The sequence below is a fragment of the Pleurodeles waltl genome, chromosome 2_2 (assembly GCF_031143425.1).
Source record: "Pleurodeles waltl isolate 20211129_DDA chromosome 2_2, aPleWal1.hap1.20221129, whole genome shotgun sequence".
Classification (NCBI taxonomy): Eukaryota; Metazoa; Chordata; class Amphibia; order Caudata; family Salamandridae; genus Pleurodeles; species Pleurodeles waltl.
Window position 1 is genome coordinate 880947514 of NC_090439.1, and position 27614 is coordinate 880975127.

The 27614-nt window shown below is 43.2% G+C and overlaps 1 protein-coding gene across 1 annotated transcript in view; it reads right to left on the reverse strand.

Moving 5' to 3' along the window:
• The window catches only part of PABPC1 (poly(A) binding protein cytoplasmic 1), a 300149-nt gene extending 272862 nt beyond the window's left edge, over positions 1-27287 (reverse strand). Inside the window, exons 1-2 of the mRNA XM_069220563.1 lie at positions 26385-27287; positions 25339-25569 (exon numbers count right to left, since the gene is read on the reverse strand). Coding sequence (XP_069076664.1) covers positions 25339-25531 — 193 coding nt within the window. The 5' untranslated portion in view covers positions 25532-25569; positions 26385-27287. The remainder of the gene's footprint in view (positions 1-25338; positions 25570-26384) is intronic.
• Positions 27288-27614: the final 327 nt, after the last annotated feature.

The window sequence follows — 27614 nt, forward strand, 5'->3', positions numbered from 1 at the left end:
CATTACCTTCGCGTTTAGTTTGCGCAGCAAAAAATGAATAAATAAAAAAGCCCCTGCAGACATCACAAAAAAAAAAAAAAACATACCGCCATAAGGGAAGCAAAAGAAAAAAAGTGTGCCGTACTAAGGTTCATGCCCGATCATGCAATAATCCATGTGACAGGTTCAGTCTCCAAGGCGTTAACAAAACATCTTCAAGGCGGTACAAACAAAGCACTCACCAATGAGAAAGGGATTTTTAAAAGGCAGGCCCAGGAACAAATGAAAGTGATGGGCATGAGATGGGAGTGGTTAAAGCCTACAGAATAGATTACATGTCGAGAAGAGCAGCGCTGCGCACTTGCAATGCACAACCTAAAAAGTGAACAAGAGGGCTATACTAGCTATCCAGGTCTCGCTGGATGCAGAGACGACTTTCAACTGGGTGAACTGGGACTTCCTGGAGCATACTATGGAGAATTTGGCTTTGTCCTATTTTTTTTTTTTTTTTTTTATAAAAACGGTGATGGTTGGCTATCAATCACCCACTGTCAGGGCTCAAGTGAATGGAGGGTGCCATGCCCAGTCACCCTGCTATTTGCTTTACGCTGTAAGCTGTTTGCTGCTAGTATAAGAGAGGCGGAAAAGACAAGGGGCATCCCGTTTATCAGCAAATACCACTACATCATGCTATTTGCAGCGGATGTACTACCTTTGGCTCCCTTCACTATCTCCCTACAACACTTATGCTGTGCAGTTGCAAGATTTTGAAGCAGTATCTGGTTCAAGGTAAATACTAGCAAATCTGAAATTCTCAACCCTATCTGACCAAGAAACACGTGAAATATTTTGGCATCTATATTAATCCAGTTGGGTGGTCTTTACTAAGCCATTTACCTGAGGTTATACACTTTCATACACAAGGACTACTGGAGCTTGCCTCTACTGATCCTATCCTGGCTGGGGTGAATCAACACCGTCAAGATGGCTATTCTCCTGGGGGTTCTCCACCTCTTCCAAGCGATGCCGAGCTCATTAGAAAGGTAATTCCCTCATGCTCTCAAGCTGCTGACACTACAGTTCATTTGTTGGGGAGGAAGAGGGGGACTGAACAAGATTTTGCGGGCCACCAAGTCAGAGTGCAGCTTGGCCCTCTGACTTATTCATTTTATTTCAAGGCAACTCACCTTAGGGTCATAGTGGATTGGCCACGAAAGATGTCCGAGAAACACTGGGTGCACATGGCTCATGCTGTAATTGGCAGAACAATGTGGATTTGGTCTTGAAGCCAAAAAATAGACCTGTAAATGTCTATCATAATGCCACCTATAGGGACAGACTACACTTGAGGTGAACGTAGGTGAGTTTGAGTTATTTTGAGGGCTTCAATCCAGACTGAACTCTCTAAATCATTCCCCTAGCTGCTAGAACAGATACAGATTTCACAATATTTTGTTATGCTGTCTCTTAGTCGCTTTACATCTACCTCGCCCTGGGGGTAAGCCTCCTCTATTTGCTATCACTACATTTAGCGGGTCAAGTAAGCAAACCAAGTGACTGGATTAGTAAAATGAAATAGAATCTTAGGTCCCTTATTAGTTTAGTCTCTTAACATTAGAAATGCTTAGAGACAGGCTCATTTGGGGAAGCAAGAGATATATAAAAAAAAAAACTCTGACGAAGACTAGACTCAACCTGCGTCCCTGACCTCCAACCACTCCCCCCAAACAAAATCTGTATTGTTGAGACTTGCACTGTAAGAGTTGCTGGCAAAAGATGTATATTGGTTGGCTCAATGGCTCAGACGCAAAATACATTTTGCTACTGGCATATACCAATGGTGCTGGGACAATTTTCAGAGCGTGAGAGCTGTCATTGTTACATCATGGACCTCATATGAGCTATCAAAAATCCATGAGTCATAACAAGAGCAAGTAAAGCAAAATTATTCAGCAGGGCAGTGATGATTCGGAGTAGACTTTTACAAACATATTGCTAAAGAAAGGTGTGGTAACACATTCTCCATTGAAGTGACCAAGAATTTTGCAGGCATATAGTTTTAATGTTAAAAATAAGCAGCACAAATGCTAATCTGTGGAAATCGAGTTTCAGTCAGTATTTCATTTTTGCATCACCAAGTGTATTGATTTGTGTGCTACCCCATCCCCATTTATTTTGCTACAGATTTCCAATTATTGTTCCAGCTATTTAACAAAATAATTTGCCCTTTTTAGGGAAGGTTTTCAAGGTGTCTTTCCCCATGGTGTGTCAGCTGTTTAGGTGGCCAGCATAACTACGAAGGCAACCTCTGGGGCAGAGGTCTGACAAAGGTAGAAGGGCTATGCAGAAGCATAGGCTAGCGCGTGTTCTGTTCATGCTGAATCTTCAAAGGATTAATCCTCCTGCAGTGCAGAGAAGTAGCTCACCAGTAGCTGGTGTCTATAATAGGTGTTCACCACGTAGCAGGGTGCTGCGATGCAGAGGTTAAGGTAGAATGACAGGTCAAAAGGCATGTGACTGAAGAACCACTACCCACAGTGGTGGATGAAAGCTGCATTGCATCTAATATGATCTAGTCTGTTCAACCCATTTACTGGTGCTCCTGAATGCAAAGTAAATAGCATCAATACTTTGCTTTAATTTTCTGCTAGAAGAAATTGTTCAGCAGACCAATGCTTATGTTCAGCAATTAAACTGCATTTCAGTGACAACCCAAAACTATTTCCCAGAGACTACTCTGATCATGCTAGGCTGCCTAAAATTAGAATTATGTTGAATCACTTTACAGTCTATTTTCCAGCATATGTATATACACAGACACACGTGTATGTGTTTTTTAGTGTGTGCATATTCATCTGGTGTTCAGACAGCACCTACCCAAGAAACAGGCTCAATATGACAAACTACATATGCTGAGCAACAGTACTACGGGTTACATTAATAATCTTTGTGCCTATTGACGTGGAAGCCACAATTAACGCTTCTGATAGCCCAGCACCTTTGGATGCCTGACAAAATACTGTGGGACTTAACCCAGTCTGTTAAAAGAAGGTCACGATCTGTACTTGTACTGGACAATTTTTCACACTTTTCGGGGAAGACGTGCTGATTTCTTTATGCAATTTATCTATATGCAAACCTTCTCTTCCAATCTCAAAGGGTCTGATAGCTATCATCGGCGCAGGTCAGCTCATTACAGCTGTTCACAGCAGTGCTTGCAGCTCCAAGGATTCAATTAATTCAGCATGGTGTCTCACCGCTCCAATGTGAGTCCTACCCAGAGATGTGCGCTCTGTCGCAGGGGACAGCTCCTCCCCAACAGAACTGGCAAATGGTCCGTTTCCTGGGGATACAAGTAGCTGTGCTGCCCATGCTAGAACCTTCAAACAAATCTCAAGTCTGGAGGTTCAAATCTGCTTCCTGGTTAGATCAGCAGGCTCTTACCGAGTCCACACTTCTCCCCATCCTCTGTTTCACCACAGACAGGCCTCCTAGATATTGTGCCCTTCTCACCAGGGCTCCCCCCTGGTTAAATTCTGTTTGGTTTTCACAAAACTGGGCCCACCTTTTTGTGGTGTGCTCAATGCCTAGGCTAAGACCTAACACTATACAAATCCAAAAAGATTCAGTGTTACCCTCTTTAGAAGTCCACCGGCATCCCTCTTATTTCAACCCTATCTGTTTAAACTTTTTTGCAAATATGCAGAAACCATAAAAATTGAACACACTGGTCACCACTTAGTACAAAACACTAAATGGTAAAAAATATTTATTCCACAGCCCATTTTCCCCAAAAGTTTTTTTAAAAAATGGTAAAAACTGCCATATTTTGGATACTTTCTCAGGGCACAATGGGTGGCAGAGGGTGGTGCTTGAGGCTTCAGTCGTTTGTGGAGAAAGTCCTGAAGGCTTACACGGGAACTGTCCCTTTCAAACAAGGGCTTAGCATTCCAGGGAGAAAGGCTTGGCAAGTCATTAAAAGTAAACTAGTGTTGCATATCTAGCCACCTGAACTAAATCTCAGTTTAGTTAAGGTATTATAATTGGCCTGCACGTCTTTGCAGATATCTGCCATGGGAACATCTGACAGTCCTCAATTTGTCAGATAAGGGAACTTGAAATACAAGACAGTGAAATAAGGATAATAGTGTGCGCAAAGGAGCCAAAATTACAACCAAGGCTTGAATCTAAATAACCAAAATAGTGTGGAGGCACGGCAATTTGCTTAAAAAGCTACAATGTACTGACTGAAGAAAAGTATCCAGGAATTAAATGTATTCACAACAGCATTCATTGTAGTACCTTCGCAGATTGTCTGGCCTCTGAGTTCCTGAAGAATAAGTTACTTACCTTCGGTAACGCTTTTTCTGGTGGATACAGTTACTACCTGTGGATTCCTCACCAAAAGAATTCTCCCCGCGCGGCAGCCCTCAACGGAAATTTCTTCTAGCTCTGCACGTCGACGATGACGTCATAATCGCCCGACGCCACATGATGTCATCCAGGCAATAAGAAGCCCTCATCGACGTGCAGACGTCAGTTATCACCATTTTTTACGTGCCTTAGAGGTGAACAGGTTAAACCTAAAGAGTACACATTCATCCAGAATAGATGAAAATAAAACATGTAATATAAAACTAAAAAAAAAAAAATCACAGTTATGAATGCTCAATCCGAGACAGAAATAAATATATATATGTACAATTCCAGTCCAAAATGTCCTTTTCACTATCTTAAATTGCAAAGGAAAAGTATATACAATGAATACAACCATATGCACGTGAAAGCTGTATACATATATATACAAGTCCAAGGATGCGCACCCAAAGAGATCCTGGTTTGACCAGTCAGGCAACGGGGAGGTGGGTGGGACCGTGAGGAATCCACAGGTAGTAACTGTATCCACCAGAAAAAGCGTTACCGAAGGTAAGTAACTTATTCTTCTGATGGATACACCTACCTGTGGATTCCTCACCAAAAGAATAGAGTCCCCAAGCAGTATAACCTCCGGTGGTGGGTGCCCGAATGGTCAAACCAAGAAATCTTGCAGCACCGAGCGAGCAAAATGGCCATCCCTCCTGACCTCAGAGTCCAAACAGTAATGCTTGGCAAAAGTATGGAGGGATGCCCAGGTCGCTGCCCTGCAGATGTCAGCCACAGGAACACCTCTAGCCAAAGCCGATGAAGCTGCTTTGGCCCTGGTGGAATGGGCACGAAGCCCCACAGGTGTATCCCTCTTCGCCAAAGAATAGCAGATCTTAATACATAGAATGACCCACCTGGATAGCGTTCTCTTGTGGACCGCTCTACCTTTCCTCTTCCCCACGTATCCAACGAAGAGCTGTTCATCCTGTCTGAACTCTCTCGTCCTGGCGACGTAGAAGCTCAGTGCTCTTTGCGGATCCAGCCGGTGGAGCCTCTCTTCCTCCTTGGATGGGTGAGGTGGAGGGTAAAAGGAAGAGAGAGTAATTGACTGCCCCAGGTGAAAGGGTGTAACAACCTTCGGTAGGAAAGCCGCCTTGGTCCTCAACACCACTTTGTCCTTGAAGAAGGAAAGGAAAGGGGTTTCTACAGTTAGAGCCTGAAGCTCACTAACCCTTCTGGCAGATGTTCTTGCCACCAGGAAAACAGTTTTAAATACTAGGAACCGTAAAGAACAAGAGTGCATGGGTTCAAACAGGGCCCCCATAAGAAAAGCTAAAACCAAGTTAAGGTCCCACTGAGGCATAACGAATGGCATGGGCGGATACTTATTAGTGAGTCCCTTTAGAAACTTTAAAACAATTGGTGATTTAAAGAAGGAGTGTTGATCAGGAAGGCACAGAAAAGCAGATAGTGCAGATAGATAACCCTTAACAGTGGCAACTGAAAAACCTTTCTGTGCCAAATAGAGCGCAAATGACAAAATGTCAGATTAACCAGCTCTTAAAGGATCTAAACTATTCTCTCCACACCAGCTTGTAAACTTAGCCCAACGATTTGCATAGATTGACTTGGTGGAGTGTCGCCTGGCCGATAGAATAACTTCCACCACATCTGGATGGAGAGAAACGGAACTCAGATTGCCCCGTTCAATCTCCAGGCATGAAGATGCAGGCTCTGGAGGTGGGGGTGTAGAATCTGCCTCAGCGACTGCGAGAGGAGGTCCACCCTGCAAGGGAGACGGAGCGGAGGGCACTGAGAGAGTTGGAGTAGGTCTGAATACCACACCCTTCTCGGCCAATCCGGAGCTATTAAGATGACTTGAGCTCGGTCTTGACGGATTTTCCTGAGAACTCGAGGAATCAAGGGTATGGGGGGAAACGCGTAAAGCAACTGACCCTTCCAGGACATCTGAAACGCGTCCCCCAGAGCTCCTTGCACCGGATACTGGAGGCTGCAAAACAGCGGGCACTGCGCATTTTCCTGAGTTGCAAACAGATTTATTTGTGGATATCCCCACATCTGGAAGATATACAGAACTAGATCTGGATGAAGACGTCACTCGTGGTCGACCGAGCTGCGTCGACTGAGAATGTCTGCACGCACATTCAGGACTCCGGCCAAATGATGTGCAATCAAGCAGATCTTGTGGTCCTGAAGCCAGGACCCAAGTCGAAGAGCTTCTCTGCAGAGAAGATACGACCCCACTCCTCCCTGTTTGTTTATATACCACATTACGGTCGTGTTGTCCATTAGAACCTGGACTGACTGATCGCGAATGTAAGGGAGGAAGGCCTTGAGAGCCAGCCGTACTGCCTGCAATTCTAACAGATTGATGTGTAATTTCTGTTCTACTGGAGACCAAAGGCCTTTGATCTCCAGGTCCCCCAGATGAGCTCCCCACCCTAAAGTGGAAGCCTCCGTTACCACTGAGGCCACTAGTGGGGGTAGCGAGAACGGCCTTCCTTGAGAGGTTGTTGACCGCTGCCCACCATTGAAGATCCACTGCAGTGTCTCTGGAGATCTTTATTGAGTCCTCGAGATCCCCTTTGTGCTGAAACCACTGCCTGCGGACGCACCACTGGAGAGCCCTCATGTGCCAGCGTGCATGAGTGACCAACAGTATGCAAGAAGCAAACAGACCGAGCAGATGAAGGACTTGGAACTACCGCTCCATTTCGAAACATTGGAATCAAAGCCTGTATGTCCTGAACCCGCTGTGGCGGAGGAAAGGCCCGATGAGACTTGGGTACATTGACTGAAAACCCCAGGTCGTACAACAATTGAGTCGCCGACTGGAGATGGCACTGCACGAGCTCTGGAGTTCTGGCTTTGATCAACCAATCGTCCAGATAGGGAAACACAGCGATCCCTTTTCTTCTGAGCTCTGCCGCTACCACCGCCATCACCTTCGTGAAGACTCGAGGTGCTGAATTAAGACCAAACGGGAGGACCGCAAACTGATAATGTTGTGATCCCACCACAAAACAGAGATATTTCCTGTGCGATCTGAGGATCGGAATATGAAAATACGCGTCCTGCAAATCGACCAACACCATCCAGTCTCCTTCGTTCAATGCCAAAAGAACCTGTGAGAGGGTCAGCATTTTGAACTTTTCCTGTTTGAGGAACCAATTCAAAATCCTCAAGTCCAAAATCGGTCTCAGCGGACCATCCTTCTTGGGAATCAGAAAGTATCTTGAATAGCACCCCTGACCCCTCGCTTGCTCGGGAACCAACTCTATTGCACCTTTTTGTAATAGGGATAATACCTCCTGCTGTAACAGGAGAAAATGGTCTTCCGAACAGAAGGATGGGCGGTGAGGGAGGGTGGGAGGAAATTCCCGGAAGGGAAGAGCGTACCCCCTCTTCACAATGTCGATGACCCAGGAGTCTGATGTTATGACCTCCCACATTGGAAGAAAAAGGGTAAGTCTCCCCCCTACTGGAGACGAATGGACAGGGAATGGTGGAGGACTACGGCTGCTTTCCTTGCTGCACCCCTCCCGAGGAAGAGGCAGAGTGCTGTAAGGTGGCTCCTCTCGTACGGACTCTGCCCCTGAAGGATCTGTAAGGCAGGGTAGAAGCAGTTTGTTGTGGTCCTTGCAGTCTTCCTCGAAAGGAACCACGACCAAATCCTTTAAATCTCCGAAAGCCTCTAAAGGTGGATGAGGCCGACGACTGGAGTCCCAAGGATCTAGCTGTCGCTCTGCTCTCTTTAAAACGTTCTAAGGCTGAGTCAGCCTTAGAACCGAAGAGCTTTTCCCCATCAAACGGAAGATCAAGGAGTGTAGCCTGCACGTCCGTCGAGAAGCCCGATGATCTAAGCCAAGACTGCCTTCTAGAGACTATGGTCGTGCCCACAGCCTTAGCCACTGAGTCCGAAGTGTCCAAACCAGACTGGATCACTTGCGTCGCAGCCGCTTGAGCATCCGAAAAGAGTTGCAGCATCTCCTGTGACACATTAGGATGGCCCTTTGCCTCTTCCATAAGGGCATGTATGTAACGTCCCAGTATGCATGTGGCATTGGAAGATTTCAGGGCCATACTGCACGATGAAAATGTCTTTTTAGCAGTATGGTCCATCTCTTTCGACTATCAGCAGGAACCCCAGGAAACGAGCCAGGAGAGGATCTGGAGAAACATGAAGCTTGGACCACAAGGCTCTCCGGAGTTGGTTGCCTGGAAAGAAACACCGGATCCCCAGGCGCCGTCCTGTAACGCCGAGCCACCACTCTGTTGACCGCAGCGGTGGATACAGGTTTCATCCAAATATCCTTAATAGGGTCCAGCAGAGCCTCATTGAATGGAAGAAGAGGCTCAGCAGATGTCGGATGGAGGACCTCGGTCAATAAATTTCTCTTAACCTCCGCGGTAGGAAGAGTAATATCCAAAAAGTCCGCAGCCTTACAAATGACCTTATGGAAAGAAGCTGCTTCCTCTGTGATCTCTCCAGGAGAAGCTAGATCCCATTCCGGGGTAGTGTCAAGGCCACTAGCTGAGTCCAGACCCTGGAAGTCACCTGAGGGCTCTACAACTTCTCCTTCCTCCAGGTGTTGCTTCGCGTACTCCTCCTCTTCCAAGAGACGAAGGGCCAGGCGCCTTGATCTAAGTCTGGACTCCAAGCCTTGAGTCGACAAGGTGTCAGCCGACGCCGAAGATCTCCGTCGGCGCCGAACCTCGGATTCGTCGATGGGATCCGAGGCGAATCCGACGGCGCCGTAACAGGTGTAGTCATCCTGATCGACGTCGTAGGCATCGGTGTCGCTTCAGACGCAGCAGTCATAAACGGGGTGAACGACGCCGAATTGAAAGACGCCGGAACACCCAAGTCGTAGGCCAAAGGACCAGACGGACCTGCGTGACTTCCACCCGGCGCCATGGAAACAAAGATGTTAAACATAGCATTCAAAAACGCTGCAGGATCCGATCCCGGAGTCGGGAAAGCCGGGTACTGTTGCTGCTGCACCGGCACCGGCAAAGCTGCCGAAGAGGGTCCAGGTAACTCCTGGCCGGGAGAACCTTCAGGCCTCTGGGGAGGCTCGACCTCAAAGACCGACCCAGGTGACGTCAGGGTCGCCGGAGGTGGAGGGGTGACGGTCGGGCTTATCTCCCACGTCGGACGACGCCGAGTCGACGGAGAAGCCGATCTAGAGCTGGACCGTCCTTTGCTCGATCGGCGCTGAGATCCATGACGGCGCTGAGAGACACTATGGTGATGACGAGACCTAGAGGATCTTGACGAAGACTCCCTCCTATGACGCTTCTCTTTCTTCTTCTTGGACCGGGCCAAGAATAACTTTGCCTCTCTTTCTTTGAGTGCCTTAGGGTTCATGCGCTGGCACGAACCGCATGCCTCGACCTCATGATCGGAACTAAGGCACCAGAGGCAGTTTTCGTGGGGGTCGGTAACCGACATCCGACCCCTGCATTGGTTACAAGGTTTAAAGCCGGATTTTCTAGGCTGCGACATCGTAACCAGCCGTTGGCAACAGCAGCTCCCTGTGAGCCTCGAAGAAACAACGTTATTCGGGCACGGAAAAAAGGGAACTGACGTCTGCACGTCGACGAGGGCTTCTTATTGCCTGGATGACGTCATGTGGCGTCGCGTGGTCGGGCGATTGTGACGTCATCGCGACGTGCAGAGCTAGAAGAAATTTCCGCTGAGGGCTGGCGCGAGGGGAGAATTCTTTTGGTGAGGAATCCACAGGTAGGTGTATCCATCAGAATTAAAAATTAGGAGATATGGGGCAACCAGGGTAAACCATGAACCCGTGCTACAGAACTAAAACAAACGTTTTTGCTGACGTCAGACAGATAAAAAAGAGCTACACAATTAGAAACAATGCACAAATAACAGAATGAAATATGACCATCAATAGTCACATCCATAACTGGTTGCGGATATCATCCGAAAAACCAGTGATATGAATCCAGGTTTGCATCCTTAACACTACACTGGAACTTAATGATGCTTGCGACAGCATCTACAATGTCCAAGTCAGTCTATATAATATGCGCCGAAGCAACCACTCCACCCTGAAACAGATCCATGAAAGGAGTCTTAATCTCTTCTGGCAATCAAGAAGAAGCCACAGAACTTATTTCCCACAATCATGGCAATAGCTCACCAATAAACAAAAGAAGTTGAAAGATTAAGGTAGAAGGTAAGAAGCAAAGATTTCTGGTCTATGGTACCCAAGCACTTTGATTCCCTGACTGCAAGAATAGCTGGGAAACCACTCTGGATACCTTTAGAAGCAGAGATCAGCACCAGTAACCTTATCCGAGTTGAATAAATGGATCTGAAGAAGCTAGCTTTTCAAGCTCACCAAAATGAGGACTTCAACCAGTGTTTTCTTTTTCTTCACCGGAACTTTAAGTGCTTCATTAAATTGAAGCACTACTTAAGACACCTGGTTATCTGCCCAGAATTCTGTAAAGAAAGAGGTCTTCAACTGTTCAATGCCGAGCTAGTCAGTGTATTTGCAGCTTAATCACTAAGACATACTGAAGCCTCACAAAAAAAAAAAAAAAAAACCTGACAGCAGAAAGCCAGGCCCTGAACCCAAGAGAAACTAGTATTTCATCCTCTTCAGATATTCTAATCCGGACTTTTGAATAGTGAGAACTACACCATTCAACTAAGACAGTTTTCTCCCTCACAGTCACAGAAAGGTGCAGATTTATTAGAACAGACTAAGAAATCTGTGCCACTTAAGTTGAAACAGACTTCTGCTGTTGTTTAGGAGGAAATGAGAAAGTACATTTCTTAAAAGGAGACGAAACATGCTTCAACCACAGCGCTGTCAAAGTCTGGAAAGCAGGGAGACTGCTTCAGACAGACAAGCCAGTGGTGTAGTAAACATCTGTCCTGAAGGATCTCAAGAGGGCAGCTGGCTCAATTAAGAGAGGCTAGCCATTTCTAAACTCCCCCGACTGTAGAGCCGAAACTCCTTTGGATGGGAAATCCTACCTATTGCACAGGCTGCAGAACCCTTGGAGAGGATGTCTCCACTATGAAGCTAGAAAGATCTTCACTTGACTCTCAGACTTCAGCAGCATAAAGGCAGAAATTACAAGATTCCAGATCTTGCAACCACCACAAACATTGCGGGTACAGATCTCAGCAACAATTGGAACCAGAAAGAGGTACAAGGCTTGAAGCTTCCATCGCAAAGATAAATTTTTTTTTTTTTAAACTGCATAAATTCTGAGCCAGTAGTTGCACTGAAAAGATAAAACTGATGCCTCAGGTGATGTCTCGGGTGCAGGGTACGATATTAATGGCAAGCACCAATGACGTAATGAAAGACCTACTAAAAAGGACACAGTAAAAAGTCTCTCCATACTATCAACTTTGATATTTCTATTGCACTAGTTGAGATGCAACTACAAAAGGATTGTATTGCTCTTAAAGGACCAGTCAAATCTAATTTGGTAGGACAAAAGTAAAACAGGGCATCAAAATTATCTATCAAGGTAGAAACAGCTGCCCCAGAAAAGACTTGTATGGCTAGAAAAACATAGCACAAAATGGTTAATGTTTAAGGTTCCTAGCAATATATTCCTCAGCGACACCTGGACAAATCTGATTGCCACTGGAATATCATGGACTGAAGCCTCAGACCCCCTTGAAAGATGTGCGTCCTATGCGCCGCACTGGTGGAACTTTCATACAAAATCGAGGATTATCATCTTTGATGAAAAAAAGGTAACTGATCATCATTAAGAAAACGATTCTGCTGAAAAGTCTTCAATCCGTCTCGTCAAAGAGACTACCTAAATGCACGAGCCTGGGAGAGTCAAGAGTCACTGGAACCACCTCAAATACATTAATGGCTGTATAGAGAAAAGGTGGATTGTAGCACAACCAAATTCTCTGAAGAGAAGTGTGTGCGCCCCTATGAATACATGCCCAAGTATAACTTCGTGAAATACACAGCCCTAAACCTGTATTAAAAATAAATATTCCTGGAGGCCATCATATTATATTCTCTTGCAGGTAAAGACAACGGTGACGATTTGGAAAATGTGGATTATAGAGCACACAGCAAAAAACAAATCATGAGCCATCCCCTAAAGAAAAGTTCGACATGGTCAAATACTATAAAAATGTATACTTGTAAATATATTATTACACTTTTAGCATAACACTAAATATAGTATGCATTCAGGGGGTCACAATAGTTCACGCAAAGGAAATAATTGTTTCAGACTGTTGGCAGTTCAGGAACACTGAAGTTTTTTTTTTTACAATGGAACCCAGTGCCAATAAGTCTTTCTACCCTGTGCAGAAACAAGTATTTATCTAACAAATACACAAATTATCAAATATTTGAGTCACAAATATTTTAAGAAAAAAAATCACAATTTTAACTGGAAGGTTGTAGCTTTCTTAAATTTAATTTAGGCCACACACACTGCCATACTATATTCTGTCTGATGCACTTCTTCCACGAATTAATTTTAAAATATCCACTCAATTAAGCCAATTTCAAATTCCTTCACATTTACAGTACGTTTTAAATTTGTCATTTTTGCATTTTGTTTTTTTATTTTTATGCACCTTAACGATCTGTCAATATTATTTAATTTTCTGAGCAGTTACGGGCTCCCTGTGCGGATTTTGTGGACCCCCAGCAGTCCGAAAACCGCGTTTTAGCAGATTAATCCTTTTGGAGAATGTGCTCTTTTTTTTTTTTTAGCAAGGGTGTATACGAATGTTCTGTTTGACGAACAGAAACACACACCCACTGGAACTATGATGCAACCTGCTTCTATTTCAGAGAACATGCAGCTTTCTCAATGCAAGTTATCTCCAAGGCATAACTGGATACAATACCTAACAGGAGTTTTAAACCACAAGCACATTTCCATGAGCATATTATAGGGTTAATTTAAAATGGTACAATTAACCAGAACAGTTCTGGGAGCAGTGCTCTCTGCCATAATACTTAGCTTAGAACTTTTATACTCTATAACCTTGGCGCTTGTGACAGCTTTTATATTTAGTCAAGGTATTCAAACAAAAACTGACCTTGTTTTATCAATGTCATACGAAACCAGAGCTGGCATTATTGGACGATATTATTATATATATGCACACAAACATAAAATTACACACATCCCTAACCTTTTTAGAGGTTGAGTTCTGAAGATGCATTTTATTAAGCATGTGAGCGGTTTTTAAAACCTTTGAATTTTTTTTGACGGTAGTTTCTCTTATAAGGATTCGAATATAAATGGAACCTCTACTACAACTTTGAGGTATTTGAATATTTCAAAAATAGAGAAAAAAAAATACAAAGCATGCAATGTCTCCCCAATAAAATTAGCTGCCAACGGTAAATTGTTTCTGCCGCCAATTTCCTGTCTCATGATGGATCTTAAATAAAAGCACATCCTGTGGGCAGTGTTGCAACACACAATGTATTTTTCTCTTTCATGGTGGCACATACTGTGGCATATCTTCAGTTACAAGGAGCTGATCATTCTGTGCGTGTTAAAGTCCTTTTTCTTTTTCATGTGTCTTAAAGAATATTAAGCTGGCTTACATATGGTTAATGTCATTCTATTGATGCGAACGTTTTCTGTCTTTCAGAGTCGGGCAATCAAATTTGATGTCACCTTCTTAAACCGATAGTCCCAGCAAGAAGCTGCGGTGAGGAGGAGGCTCTGAATTAAGAAGCAAGGCAACGTATGTGACATCGGTGCCAACCAGTGTCAGTCTTCTAAGCCCGTTTTAAGTTTGTTTCCGTTTATAAGAGATATTGCAAGTGTTGTGCAGGTGAAATCTTAATTAAAAAAAAGGAAAGCTAGTTTGCTTTGTATGGAAGCTCATTTCACAATTAAGAACCAGATTTATTTATTTATTTTTTTTTTTTAGAAACAACTGTGTACAGACTGGGGCTACCATCAAATTTCTGAAACCATTATCTTTGGCCTTGTATTCAACCAATTCCAAACATCCTGAAATCCACCATGTTCCAAGCTCACAAAAAGCCATTCTTAAACATGCTTATTAGCCAGATTAAACCAGAACACCTGTGTCTACTTCCCAGCAATGGAGCGGTTTACATAATAGGAGTATTTTCTCCAGTGGTCGTTCGTGAGATCTTGCCAAGAAGGACAATGCTTGCAGTAGTATATATTTACTGCATATAAATAACAATAACAAGCAGCACACAATAATAAAAACCAGTACAATAAAAGGGGCCAAATTGTGGTCAGCAAAGATTAAAACGAGGAATTCGAATCGGACCCCAAATTTGCTAATATCGAATAGGTTAAGTCAAGAAACGTGAGGAGTTTTGTTATAAACACTTCTGTTTGCGAGGCAACTACAGGGAGTGCAGAATTATTAGGCAAGTTGTATTTTTGAGGATTAATTTTATTATTGAACAACAACCATGTTCTCAATGAACCCAAAAAACTCATTAATATCAAAGCTGAATATTTATGGAAGTAGTTTTTAGTTTGTTTTTAGTTTTAGCTATGTTAGGGGGATATCTGTGTGTGCAGGTGACTATTACTGTGCATAATTATTAGGCAACTTAACAAAAAAAAAATATATACCCATTTCAATTATTTATTATTACCAGTGAAACCAATATAACATCTCAACATTCACAAATATACATTTCTGACATTCAAAAACAAAACAAAAACAAATCAGTGACCAATATAGCCACCTTTCTTTGCAAGGACACTCAAAAGCCTGCCATCCATGGATTCTGTCAGTGTTTTGATCTGTTCACCATCAACATTGCATGCAGCAGCAACCACAGCCTCCCAGACACTGTTCAGAGAGGTGTACTGTTTTCCCTCCTTGTAAATCTCACATCTGATGATGGACCACAGGTTCTCAATGGGGTTCAGATCAGGTGAACAAGGAGGCCATGTCATTAGATTTCCTTCTTTTATACCCTTTCTTGCCAGCCACGCTGTGGAGTACTTGGACGCGTGTGATGGAGCATTGTCCGGCATGAAAATCATGTTTTTCTTGAAGGATGCAGACTTCTTTCTGTACCACTGCTTGAAGAAGGTGTCTTCCAGGAACTGGCAGTAGGACTGGGAGTTGAGCTTGACTCCATCCTCAACCCGAAAAGGCCCCACAAGCTCATCTTTGATGATACCAGCCCAAACCAGTACTCCACCTCCACCTTGCTGGCGTCTGAGTCGGACTGGAGCTCTCTGCCCTTTACCAATCCAGCCACGGGCCCATCCATCTGGCCCATCAAGACTCACTCTCATTTCATCAGTCCATAAAACCTTAGAAAAATCAGTCTTGAGATATTTATTGGCCCAGTCTTGACGTTTCAGCTTGTGTGTCTTGTTCAGTGGTGGTAGTCTTTCAGCCTTTCTTACCTTGGCCATGTCTCTGAGTATTGCACACCTTGTGCTTTTGGGCACTCCAGTGATGTTGCAGCTCTGAAATATGGCCAAACTGGTGGCAAGTGGCATCGTGGCAGCTGCACGCTTGACTTTTCTCAGTTCATGGGCAGTTATTTTGCGCCTTGGTTTTTCCACACGCTTCTTGCGACCCTGTTGACTATTTTGAATGAAACGCTTGATTGTTCGATGATCACGCTTCAGAAGCTTTGCAATTTTAAGAGTGCTGCATCCCTCTGCAAGATATCTCACTATTTTTGACTTTTCTGAGCCTGTCAAGTCCTTCTTTTGACCCATTTTGCCAAAGGAAAGGAAGTTGCCTAATAATTATGCACACCTGATATAGGGTGTTGATGTCATTAGACCACACCCCTTCTCATTACAGAGATGCACATCACCTAATATGCTTAATTGGTAGTAGGCTTTCGAGCCTATACAGCTTGGAGTAAGACAACATGCATAAAGAGGATGATGTGGTCAAAATACTCATTTGCCTAATAATTCTGCACTCCCTGTAGACATTAGCAGCATCACAAAAGTCACGTAAACACTCCTTACAATGATGTAATAATTTAGGAGAAAGAATGTTTTCCAGCAATACCTCTTCAAACTACAGTCTCGTGTACTTTTTTTGAATATGCGGTTTCAATGCAGAGGGAAAAAAAAATCTTGAGAACGAGAGGTATGTGTGTTAAGTAGTAAGTGTGCATTTGTGTTTTAAAGAGGCACATAAGTAGCCGAGATTATTGTTCATCAAGGTGTTCCTTATAAATTGTTTACAAGACTGCATTTTCGTCGAAGACAACAGACCTAAATGTGGGAGGATGTGTTCTTTTATGAGGTTGGTAATATTTTTTTCACATTTAAATCCAAATTACCAGCTTGTTTTTACTTCAATACGCAAAGGATAAAGCCTTCTGAGGAGTTAAGCGGAGCACTCATCCAAGCACAAAAACAATTAAAGACAGCACAAACATGCCATATAAATACTGGCAGACAATCCAATCTTATTAAATAATAATGTGGGGTTGCTGAGCGTAATTTTAATAAAGATCAGATATGATGAATGTATTCAGTCTGGGTCCCGTGCTTGTGGTGCCTAAAAAATAACAGGAATTAATTTGTCTCGGAGTGTAGTAACTGAAGGAATTATGCCACTCCCACCATATAGTTGAGTGGGATAACCGAGCTATCTCTTTTCCGCGCAGTGTTTGCATTCCTAGTTAGCTTAACATCTATGCCATGCCTAGATAATCGTATCTGCTCATCTGGTCAATTGGTTTATCAATAAATGTAAATCTTGGGTTTGTTTACTTTGGTACAACGGCCAGGATTTTTGTTTTACAGGGGTTGATTTTGAGCACTTTGTCAAAGTTAAAAGAAGAAAGTGCAGATAGTTGGTTTTGCAAGCGGGCAGGGGTTAAAGAGAAAATCATAGGATCATCAGATTAGGCTAAATATCTGGGAGCCAGCCATCTAGATAGTGAGATCTGTAATATATATATATATAAAGAAAACATGGGGGCGAGAAGGCACTCTTGTTTGACTTTGATAATGTTGCTTGTGGACCAATATCAGTGTAACTCAAGAGTCTCAAACCTTTTCCGTAGGGAGAGCTGCTACTCCTCAAGGCAAGTCCCCCCAAGCTAACAGATGTTATCACTATACACTATGAACACCATAAGCAGGATTATCACTAGTGACCACCCAAGCTTTCCAGAAAAAATGCTAGTTAAATGCTCATCAGTATTGAATCTCCCTACCTAGTAATGAAGTAACTTTCAAATCATCACATGGCCGCTGACACATGACATAACCACAGCAATGTCTCCTTAACTCAGCTTGAATTATTCAGTTATCAACTTCAAATGAGTTTCGGAATTGAAACCCTTTATTCATTTCAAAATAGTATTTATTAATTTTTAAAACACAAGAACAATATAAAACTTAAATGAATAGAAAGAAGGAAACAAATATGGTTTAAAGATCATATGTGGGCCACATGTCACTTAGGAAAGATGTGTTAATATAAACAGAAAATACACATTTGTCTCAGAAGAAAAACCTTTACTGAAAAAACAATGTTTGGCTTCACAATAGCAATTTTCATTTTTCGAAAAAACAAAGTCCCCATACCTTAGTTTGTAATTTCAAATACTCAAATGTTGCCTGACCTGGGTTCTGCTTCAAATTCCCAGGAATTACAACCATAGGCCATGGGTGCTCACATAACACCAAGTATGTCTGTAATTTGCCAAAAATGCCTGCCATTATACCAAGGCCACCGTTATGCCACAGAGGAACACCATAACAACCAGGATGCCCACTATACATCAGTCATGGACATTATCATGCGGGGGCAGCCACCATTATGTCAGGAATGGCTTAATGTGGGCCAGTCATGCTGTTAATAAATCAATAATGGTGGCCAGTAGGCCACAACTAGATCAAGAATGTCCAAAACAGTAAATGATGACCGTTATTAATTAACTGGCATTATATGAAGAACAGATACAATTGTGCCAGAGATTAAACTCGACAGAACTAGATACAATTTTGCAAGTGTTTTGCTTTACACTTTTCACGCATTTTTTTGTTGGCAGACAAAAGTATACACCCCCGTCTGCCAAGAACTGAAAGAGCATTCCCTTCAACAGGTACTTTTCTTAAACAAGAAAAAAGATCAGATGGTTTTGCTTCATTTAAACATTCATCCCAACTCTCCGATAAATCAACCAAATTTGAAAATTCATTAGATAATACATTATAGGGTTCCTGGCACCATCCAGGAATTTGATTAACACTGTTCACACACGTTTTTAGAAGCAGATTCTTTAGGCTTCTTGCCAAACATATTTTCACTTTTGAACGTACACTTTCAACTAATAATAAGTTCCCCCAGCCGACCTACGCCAAAGTGTTTTGTTTTACTGCTGATATGAAATACACACACTGAGAACATTTCTGGAATGCACCTCTTAGTCTAAAGAAGACATTTATCAAATCACTCTGCAAGCCTCGTAAAGGAAGGTCAGTACAACCGGAGGTGCACATTTAAAATGCGCACAACAATAAACTGAAATTACGTACAAAGAATCGTCAATCTATAAACAGCAAATATATACATGCAAAGCTACAGACACATATACATATATATATATATATATATATATATTTTTTTTTTCCATACAAAATGTAAAGCAAATAATTCGCAAACGTTCAGCACCATGGGGCACAGCTATCGGCCATTAAGAGATTCAGAGACTTTGGTCAAGATTGAGACGTCAAATGCCTGACATCCCATGAGGTTAGATCTCTTTTTCTCCTAACGGCAGAAAGGCAGGACACACCAACTCCAGACAATTAAACTTCTAGTGTCAGACTTTAGCTCCATTTCCCATGCCAGTATTGTGCTCGAATTAAAATTAAAACTTGCATTGGTGAGGACTTTTTTGAACACGTTTAATGTGGGTCTCACTAATCAATTGCAAAAGATCAAAATAGGTTACCTCATTAATTAGGCTACCAATCAAACCGCTTGGTGATTTATTTTGCCCCCTCACTGTTTAGCAGTCATCTTGAATCAATTAGAAGCTTTCTTTAAGATTCCCATATCACTAATGATAATGCTCTTATGATACACAACTGCACAGGAAAATCTCTCACAATGAGCCTGTTCGTCAAGCTAAGGTCTAGTCAATGTTCAGTAGCGGATGATTTGACCTTACTCACAAAACCCATTAAAGCTGAATTTCTTATGCTCTCGTCCATTCTAGTCAACAATTGTTTATCAATGAAAATTCCAATATTCTGGTTTTACTTTGGACACAATTCTCTGTTTGCTTGCATACACCAAAAATACTTCCAAAAATGCGAACAACTCTGGGAATATATTTAAAAAAAAAAACACTTCTAGGTGGATATTACAGAACTAGGACCCAGTAAAAGGATTTACTTGGAGACGCTAAAAACCCTAGTCCTGAAAATTACGATTAGTGACTCCCAACACACACAATTCAGACAGCTGTGTGGAACAGGAATCATGCTCTATTGCACAATAATGAATTTCCTGATCAATTATAATTAAGGGTAATCTGTCAGTATTGCTTTAAGTTGATAAAATGACAATATTATGTAGAATAGGGTAGCCCTCTAGGCTAGCAGTTTCTTAGCCCGTGGTCCGGGGACCACTGGGGTGGCCACAATACCTACTCAGGGGTCCAAGACTATTTAGAAACTTAAATATCATATTAATAAGGTATATAAATAAAAAGCAAAACGTAACAGACAATTCTAAAATATCCAATAAATCTTAAGGAATTTGAAATTGGAGGCTAAAATTAAGTTGGTTTCTTCAGATTGATTTGCAGCAGTAGTGCACAGGCATCAAGAGAATGTGGTATGGACGATGGGTGGCCTAAACTGAATTAGAAAAGCTCGAAACTTCCGTTTAATTTCTTTTTTTTCTTTTTATATTTGTATGCAAATTAAATTCTGTATTTGAAGAATATTTGCTTCTGTATTGAACTGCAGTTAAAATCATCAGAATTACTTAGACCACAAGCATTTGCAATGGAATAGATCTCACATTTACTTGAGTTAGAGTTATTGGCATAGTAAATTTATAACTGGGCTCCTTTTGCCACCTTAATTGGTCAACCCTGCTGCATATTTTGGTCCTTTTGGTCACTTAATTCCAGTGGCTCTGCATCTAACTAAAGGGTTAGTAGGCCTACTGGAAAATATATATATATATATATAAAATAAAAATTATTTTTAATTTTTTATTATTAAACAAGGCCCTTAAAATACAAATGCAAACTACCCCCAGGTGCAAGGCAAGCCCACGAACAAGTACCTGTGTGTAAAAATTGAACAAAATCTTGTGTAATTCGGCTGGTGCTAATGTAAAGTTATCCAATACATTTGTGGCACTTCATGAAACTAAGTATCTGCTGACAGCACTTTGTAGAGATAAGGGAGAGGAACATGAGAGCGATGCAGAAGAGTGGCATAACGGGGAGAGACAAAATCAAGGGTGAGAAGAGCAACATTGTGGAGGGGGAGCGATAGGAGACAGGCATGCTATATTTCACAGAAAGGTCAAGTTGTGTAGGAACCTGGAAAGGGGTACACATACACAAAGACTTATACAAATACCATGAGTATTGCACGGTGGGACAGCCATGCGCACGCACTCCCTTACTCTCTAGGGAGAGGTCGGGCTATGAGGTTTGGGACTGGTAACCGTCCTGCCTCATGCAACCCTTGTCTGCAGACTGTTCACCCAGTCACCCTCCGTGGAGACAGCTGACAGGCACCCGGGTCCAGATAGAGGAGGAGCACTCCCAGAGAGAGAGCAGGGCGCACTAAGGGCCCATCAACCATCCATGTTTGGTAAAAATCACATCTGGGCTCCACATGTGTCAGTGTCTGGCATTCAGCAGCACCGGTGCCCTGGGGCTACACCTATGAATGTGGGATTCCGTGGCAGAGGGGAAGAGAACTGATGAGGAGAAGAGGGTCTATGGTAGCACTAGGATCGAAAGGAACGAGTGGTATGGGGGGTAGACGTCAGCACAAAGGCGGTCGGAGAGGTGGGTGTTGAGCTGAAGTGAGTGTGTGCCTGGGGGAAGTAAGAGGCTGCAGGCATGATCCATGTGGCAGAAAGAAACTGGCTGAGGACTCGAGGTAGTGGGCGGAAAAGGTAGGGGAGAAAAGACTAATATGTGTAAAATAATCTTTTAAAATCAATATAGGGCAGTGCGAGTCTGTTCAAAGCACCCTGGCCGCCATGCGCATGAAGAAGAGGCAAAAGAAACTAGCAGCAGCGTGGGGAGGGAGGCGGGGAGGAGCAGACATGAACTGGAAACTCAGGGACAGGTGGGAGGTGCTGGGGGGCCGGCAGTGCAAGACAATTCAAAGAGCCATGGCCGCCATGAGCACAAAGAAGAGACACGAAAAACATGCATTTACAATGCATTAGGTTTCGTATTCATGAAAGTTAGAGGTATTGGCGTTGAAAATGGCATTGTTTTTTTTGTTTGTTTTTAAATGCAGAGGAGTGCTAAAATTTGCATTGCACTATTGCCATTCGTATGACATTGCGGCACTGGAGAACTAGAAAATGGGAAATCAGTTATGAGGGTGGGGAGATGACAGTAATATGCCAGTGTGAAATAAGTAACAACAACCTTGGGAAAAAAAAAAGCAAACACCCAGAATGCAAGAATAAGTAAAGCATATGAAATGTAAAAAATGTAAACAATAACAATATGGTTACATGCCCAAAACAAGGAATGAAGCAACACGACAGCAGAATGCCCAAAACAATGAAAAAAAACACACCATGCGGCCAGCACTGTGAACCAGTGCCATAGCGGCATGCCCCAAACAATATAGAAACAACTTATGCCACACAGCACGAAGCGCACCATAGTGACATGCCCCAAACAGCAGAGAAACATACGGCCAAGCAGCATGAAGCGGCTATTCAAAAGGGAAAAAAATGGTGCGCCAGGTGAAGCTCTGTGACCGATCCTACAATCATCCATGTAAAGCAGTAATAAAGCAGCCTGAAGGCAGGACAAATGTGAAGCATTTACCCATGAAAGCATGTGCATTTTGAAAGGCAGGCCATGGAACAAATGAAAGTGGTAGGCATGGTTGAAGCCCACATACAGATTACAACACCTCAGAAAAGCAGTGCCTACGCACTATGTTCGACCTAAAAAGCAGTTCGCTTACAGTAAAACATTCGGCAATCGTGCAATAATGTGTGTAAAAGGGTCAGTCTGCAAAGCGATAACTAAACCGCCCCAAGGCGGGACAAAGCATTTACCAATGACAAACAGATTTTTGAAAGGCAAGCCCAGGGACGAGTGAAAGTGATGGGCAGGAGGTGGGCGTGGTTAAAAGCCCACTGAATACTTAAAATATGGTGCAAGCGCTTACTCGCTCGACCTAAAAATGAATTTCAGTGGGGGCCCCAGATTTTAATAATGATTGGATGGGAGTACCCAGTATTTTTTTGGGGTGCGTTTGGGGTGGGGGTGGCGTGAGAAGCTGGGCACAAGGTTCAAAAGGTTAACAATCACTGCCCTAGGCAATATTACAATGTAGGGGTTTTGCATCAACTTACTCCTCTAGGCCTACAATCAAATGTTTTGAGAGATTCAGACAAATCACACCCTTGACAGTAACAAGCACTGGCAAAGCGTGTAGGTCTGGGTTTAATGTGCTAAAAAAGCAGTTCCCAGCACGTGGCCCGCAGCCCCCCAGGGGCCTGTGACATTGCCAGGGGATCCGCAGACCTGGGCTGGCAGGAAGTCAACGCTAACCGCTGTGTTATGTTCTGAATCCTGAGTTTGTGCTTCTCCAGACAAAGCACTCTTAGAAAATGCCTACCAGTGTGGATGATCTGAATCCTACACCTTGTAGTCCCGTGTAAAGTGCTCTGACACCCTACACTTGTATGAGAGGTGCTGTAAAACAAATATATCACATGTGGCAGAGGCTATTGAGAGATGAGAGGCCTTTATGGTTTTACTTCCTTTCCCCACCACATATTTATGTAAAAAACCTCTCTCAGATCTTACGTACATAAAAAATAAAAACATAAATCGCTTGGGAAATGTATAATCTGACCTGCGGATTCAGTTTTCCTAAATAAAACCAAGAATTGAAAAGTTAGTTGCCGAGATGCAGCGCCATCCTTTCCAATGACATTTTTCGATTTTTGCATGTTTTCAATATGATATAATAATTTCTTTAGTAATTCGGGTATTTGTTTGGTGTGCACTTGCTTGTGTATTTTGTGAATTACTGTTTTAATGTTTGAAATTTAAATCGTTTGCGGGGTCCCTGGCTTACAGTAGTGATTCAGAGGGGTTCCTCAGGAGTCAAAAGGTTGGGAACCACTGTGCTAAAACATGCAGCACAAGCACACTGGAGCAAGAAACCTGGTTGGGAGCGCATTAGTCTCCCATGCAGGTCAACGCAGTCACTTAAGTGGAAGCAGAACGACAAACAGACAAGAGTGCGGGAGGAGAGACCAATACTCCACTGAGCTGCGACAAGGTTAGACCGAAGGAAAAAAAAACACCACCACGTAAATTAGTTTTTTTCTCTGTGAAATTTCACAAAATTAATTTCATCTTGATGCATGTTTGAGGACCTAATTACGAGTGGTCCAGGGAGGATGAATGAATTCATCAATATGAATTAAGTAAAAACATAAAGCTGCGCCCATCATACATGTAACAGACGCTGACTGCATTGTCAATTAAACGTCAGCACTTTTGACACATTACCTAAAGAGGGGAGAGAACCAAAGTGCTATAAAGTGAAATGTAATCATAATGAAAGCCATATTAACAGCTACTGTTCGTAACATTGTTGCAGCACAAACAGAAATGACAGCCTTCTCGTAAAAAATGGTTATACAGTCCAGACTCCATGTAGTTATGCATCTTCGAATTAATAAAAAGACATTTCCATTCAAAATTGTGAGACCAGTTTAGCCAGACAGGAACTCCGCTTAAAGTTGCATTCGATAGGTAACGTTGGCAATAAAAACAATTTAATTCATGCTGTTCGCGGAGTTCTTTGATATGACCCTGTTCAGGGCTGGAGCGGTGTAAGGAAAATGAGACCATGTTTACAGCAAGTACAGACCAAGGGACCATATGCGACTCGGGAATTATTTTAATTCATAAACAAAACGTAGAGTTTGGCAAAATCGTTTAACAGTGCATACATTTACTGTGCGAGAAATTTAATCTAAACATGACATAAGAACGGGACGTAAGTCACGTGTAACCGCCTACAACACAAAGTCAAACGGCTACCCATAAAGGCACGCAGTTGCTACTTTCACTTGTCCCCACAGGTCTAAGCAGTGAAATTCCTTCTTAAAGCACTCACGAAAATACAATACCGGTAAACAAATATTGCATTCGTGTAAGCATACGAGCATCTGTGCACAATCAAAACGCTTGAAGTGTGTTTTCTAAACGCCCTAGACATTCATGTCAAATAAAACAACAGATCCAGCCTCTGAAACGTGCAAAGTCAGAGGCACAGCAAAACTATTTTGATAATTACTGGACTTCAACACAGAAATTAAGCGCATTTCCCTGCTCTCTGTTGTTCACTGCAAAAACAAGGCACATACCCAAACACAGGTTTATATATACCATTCAATAATGGAATTATCACCTATACTGCCTGTTCCACGCTCACATGATAGAATAAATATGTCACTGCACAAGACTGCATAACTGTCAAACACCGTGGGCTCCCCTGTTGCAACTTAATTAATCTAAGTACTTGTACAACACGTGACATCTGAGCAGAAGTCAAAAAGTAAAGGCTGATTAGTCAAGCAACACTACATGTGTTAAAGCATCTAACATGCAAAAACCACGAGCCCCTCCCACTTGTAGTAGACATGGGTAGTGTTCAAGTGTTTTCAAACAGTGCTTCGGCATGCGTGCAATACATTTGTGACAAAATGCTAAGCCATGGTCGCAAAGCACTTACCGTCGGCAGGCTGCTGAAAGTTAACATATGCATAGCCCAGAGAGCGGCGAGTGATCATGTCCCTGCAGACGCGAATCGAGAGGATGGGCCCAGCCGGGCTAAACTTCTCGTAAAGCATGGCCTCCGTCACGTCTTGGTGCAGGTCCCCGACGTAGAGCGAGGCCATTGGGTAACTAGGGGCGCTCGGATTCATCCTGCACAGGGAGGGCAGCACCAGACGCTCTACTTTCTCTGCAGAAGAAAATTAAACAGTCACCCTAATAGAAGCATAGCAGGCAAAATAACTTGGTCCCTACAAGCTAGGAAAACGCAGCCGTACATGCAGGGAGGGTGGGTAGTTTTCTGACACTTGAGAGGAGTAACGTTAATATGTAGGAGAAACTCGCATGGCTTCGCCTTCCGGGATGATGCTCACCCATCACCAACCATGACGAGCACAGTACAAGGCCGCTCTACCACGTGCAATCATTACAGCAACAGACATACTTCACACACATCTCGGCGGCAGATGTCAGCACAGGAGAAACACACAGGGAAAATATGCCGTAGACGTTGAAACACCATCCATGAACTTCCATATGGCAAACACTGCGATTCACTCGGCATTCCTACGATTCAAGCACGCAAAGGTAACTGCAGCAGTAGCGTGACCAGAGTGCCATGGGCCCTAGCGTACAGAATGAAACGTCCCCACCCTCGAGGTTGCTGATTCAATTATAAAATACACCAGTAATTGGGGTAGAGTGTGCCCACGTCCCTCTGCACCAGCAGCACCGATGAAGCTACGCCCCTGTAGTGCACATCAGCACAGCATCCATATGCAAAACACGCACCTATCGAGTACAGGCGGAGATATATGTGGCTCAAGTCTGGTCACAGACTACGCCGACAGCACGGATTCGTCCATGGATCTCACAACTAAGCCTGCTTTGAGAAACCAGGCAGCAAAAAGGCCGCCCGTAGGGCTACCCTGGCTGTTCATGGCCGGAGAGCGTTCAGAGGACAGGGCCGCGCGACGGATATTGTGACGGGCATGCAAACGTTACCGGTTCCGCGGGATCACGCGCGACTGCGTCGGTTGAGGTTGATATTCAAACGCGACAAATTCGTCCGTGGATTGCTGCCAGACTCCTGCCTTAGCTGCTGGGGTCCCGAAGGCTCGGATTCTTCGCTTCACCGGTTGTTGGTTTAATTACTTTCAGTTTTTTGGATATTCAATTTTTTTGGGTCAGGAAAAGAAATTAAAGACTTTTTATTAAAGTTTTCGATTTTGTGCTTTTTTTTTGTTTTTTTATTTTTTAATAATAAGAAATGTGTGCCGAGGCCAGGAGCACACACTCACACACACAGCACTAACAGCCGGGGTATAGGGGAAGAGGGCCGGTCCGCGCACACGCTCTATTTATACGTGCGTCAATACCTGACGTCAACACGCCTACTTAGACACCGGAAGTTGATTCTTTGCGGGTGCTCATTGCAGAGTAGATAAAATGAACTCAGTGGAAGTATCGTAGCCAGTAAAGAGAAACATGGATTTCGTGTGCCATGTTCAAACTGCGAACAGCGAAAGAGAACAGGATCACAAGGTCTTCTCGCCCTTGCTGCTGTGTGCGGATATCTTCAATCGACACCCCTCGAGCATGCTACTTGCTCTCGTTAGCTCGGTCCGTTTGCAGCCATCTTAGAACGATTTTTTCCTTACTCCGGGATCAGCTACGAGTGGCAGCCATCTTTTAACATAACTGTCACGTTAGACGTTTGCTTTACTTTAAAGGCAGAATTGTGCTCGACGACGAATGTGGAGTTGGCATGTAGCGAAGGTTGTTCACCACAAATCTGTGGACGGGTTAACATTCCAAACGTGGAGATGAGTAAACATTCTATGTGAACTAGAAATACAGCCATCTTTCATTTCATGGTGGCTAGTTACGTGATGAGATCATTAGAGCGGAAGTGTTTATATATGACCCTGCCAAACATGGACGAACACTAGAACGACGAATGCTCTACACCATTGCTTGTTCTACCTTGGCCGCAAAAGTAGCTCACAATTTGGATAGGAATTCTCCCTTTCCGTGCAATATTATATAACTTGTTTAGTTGCAAAAATGACAAGCGTGTAGTGATCTTGTTTATTTTTTTACACAAACATTGATTTGCTGCTTGCACTTAAGTGTGTGATTCTTGATTTAATTTAGTATTACCTTTCGGTTTTTTTTTTCTTTCACACTGATCTAATTCAATTTTCGATTTATGCAATTTGTTCTCTAAAGCAC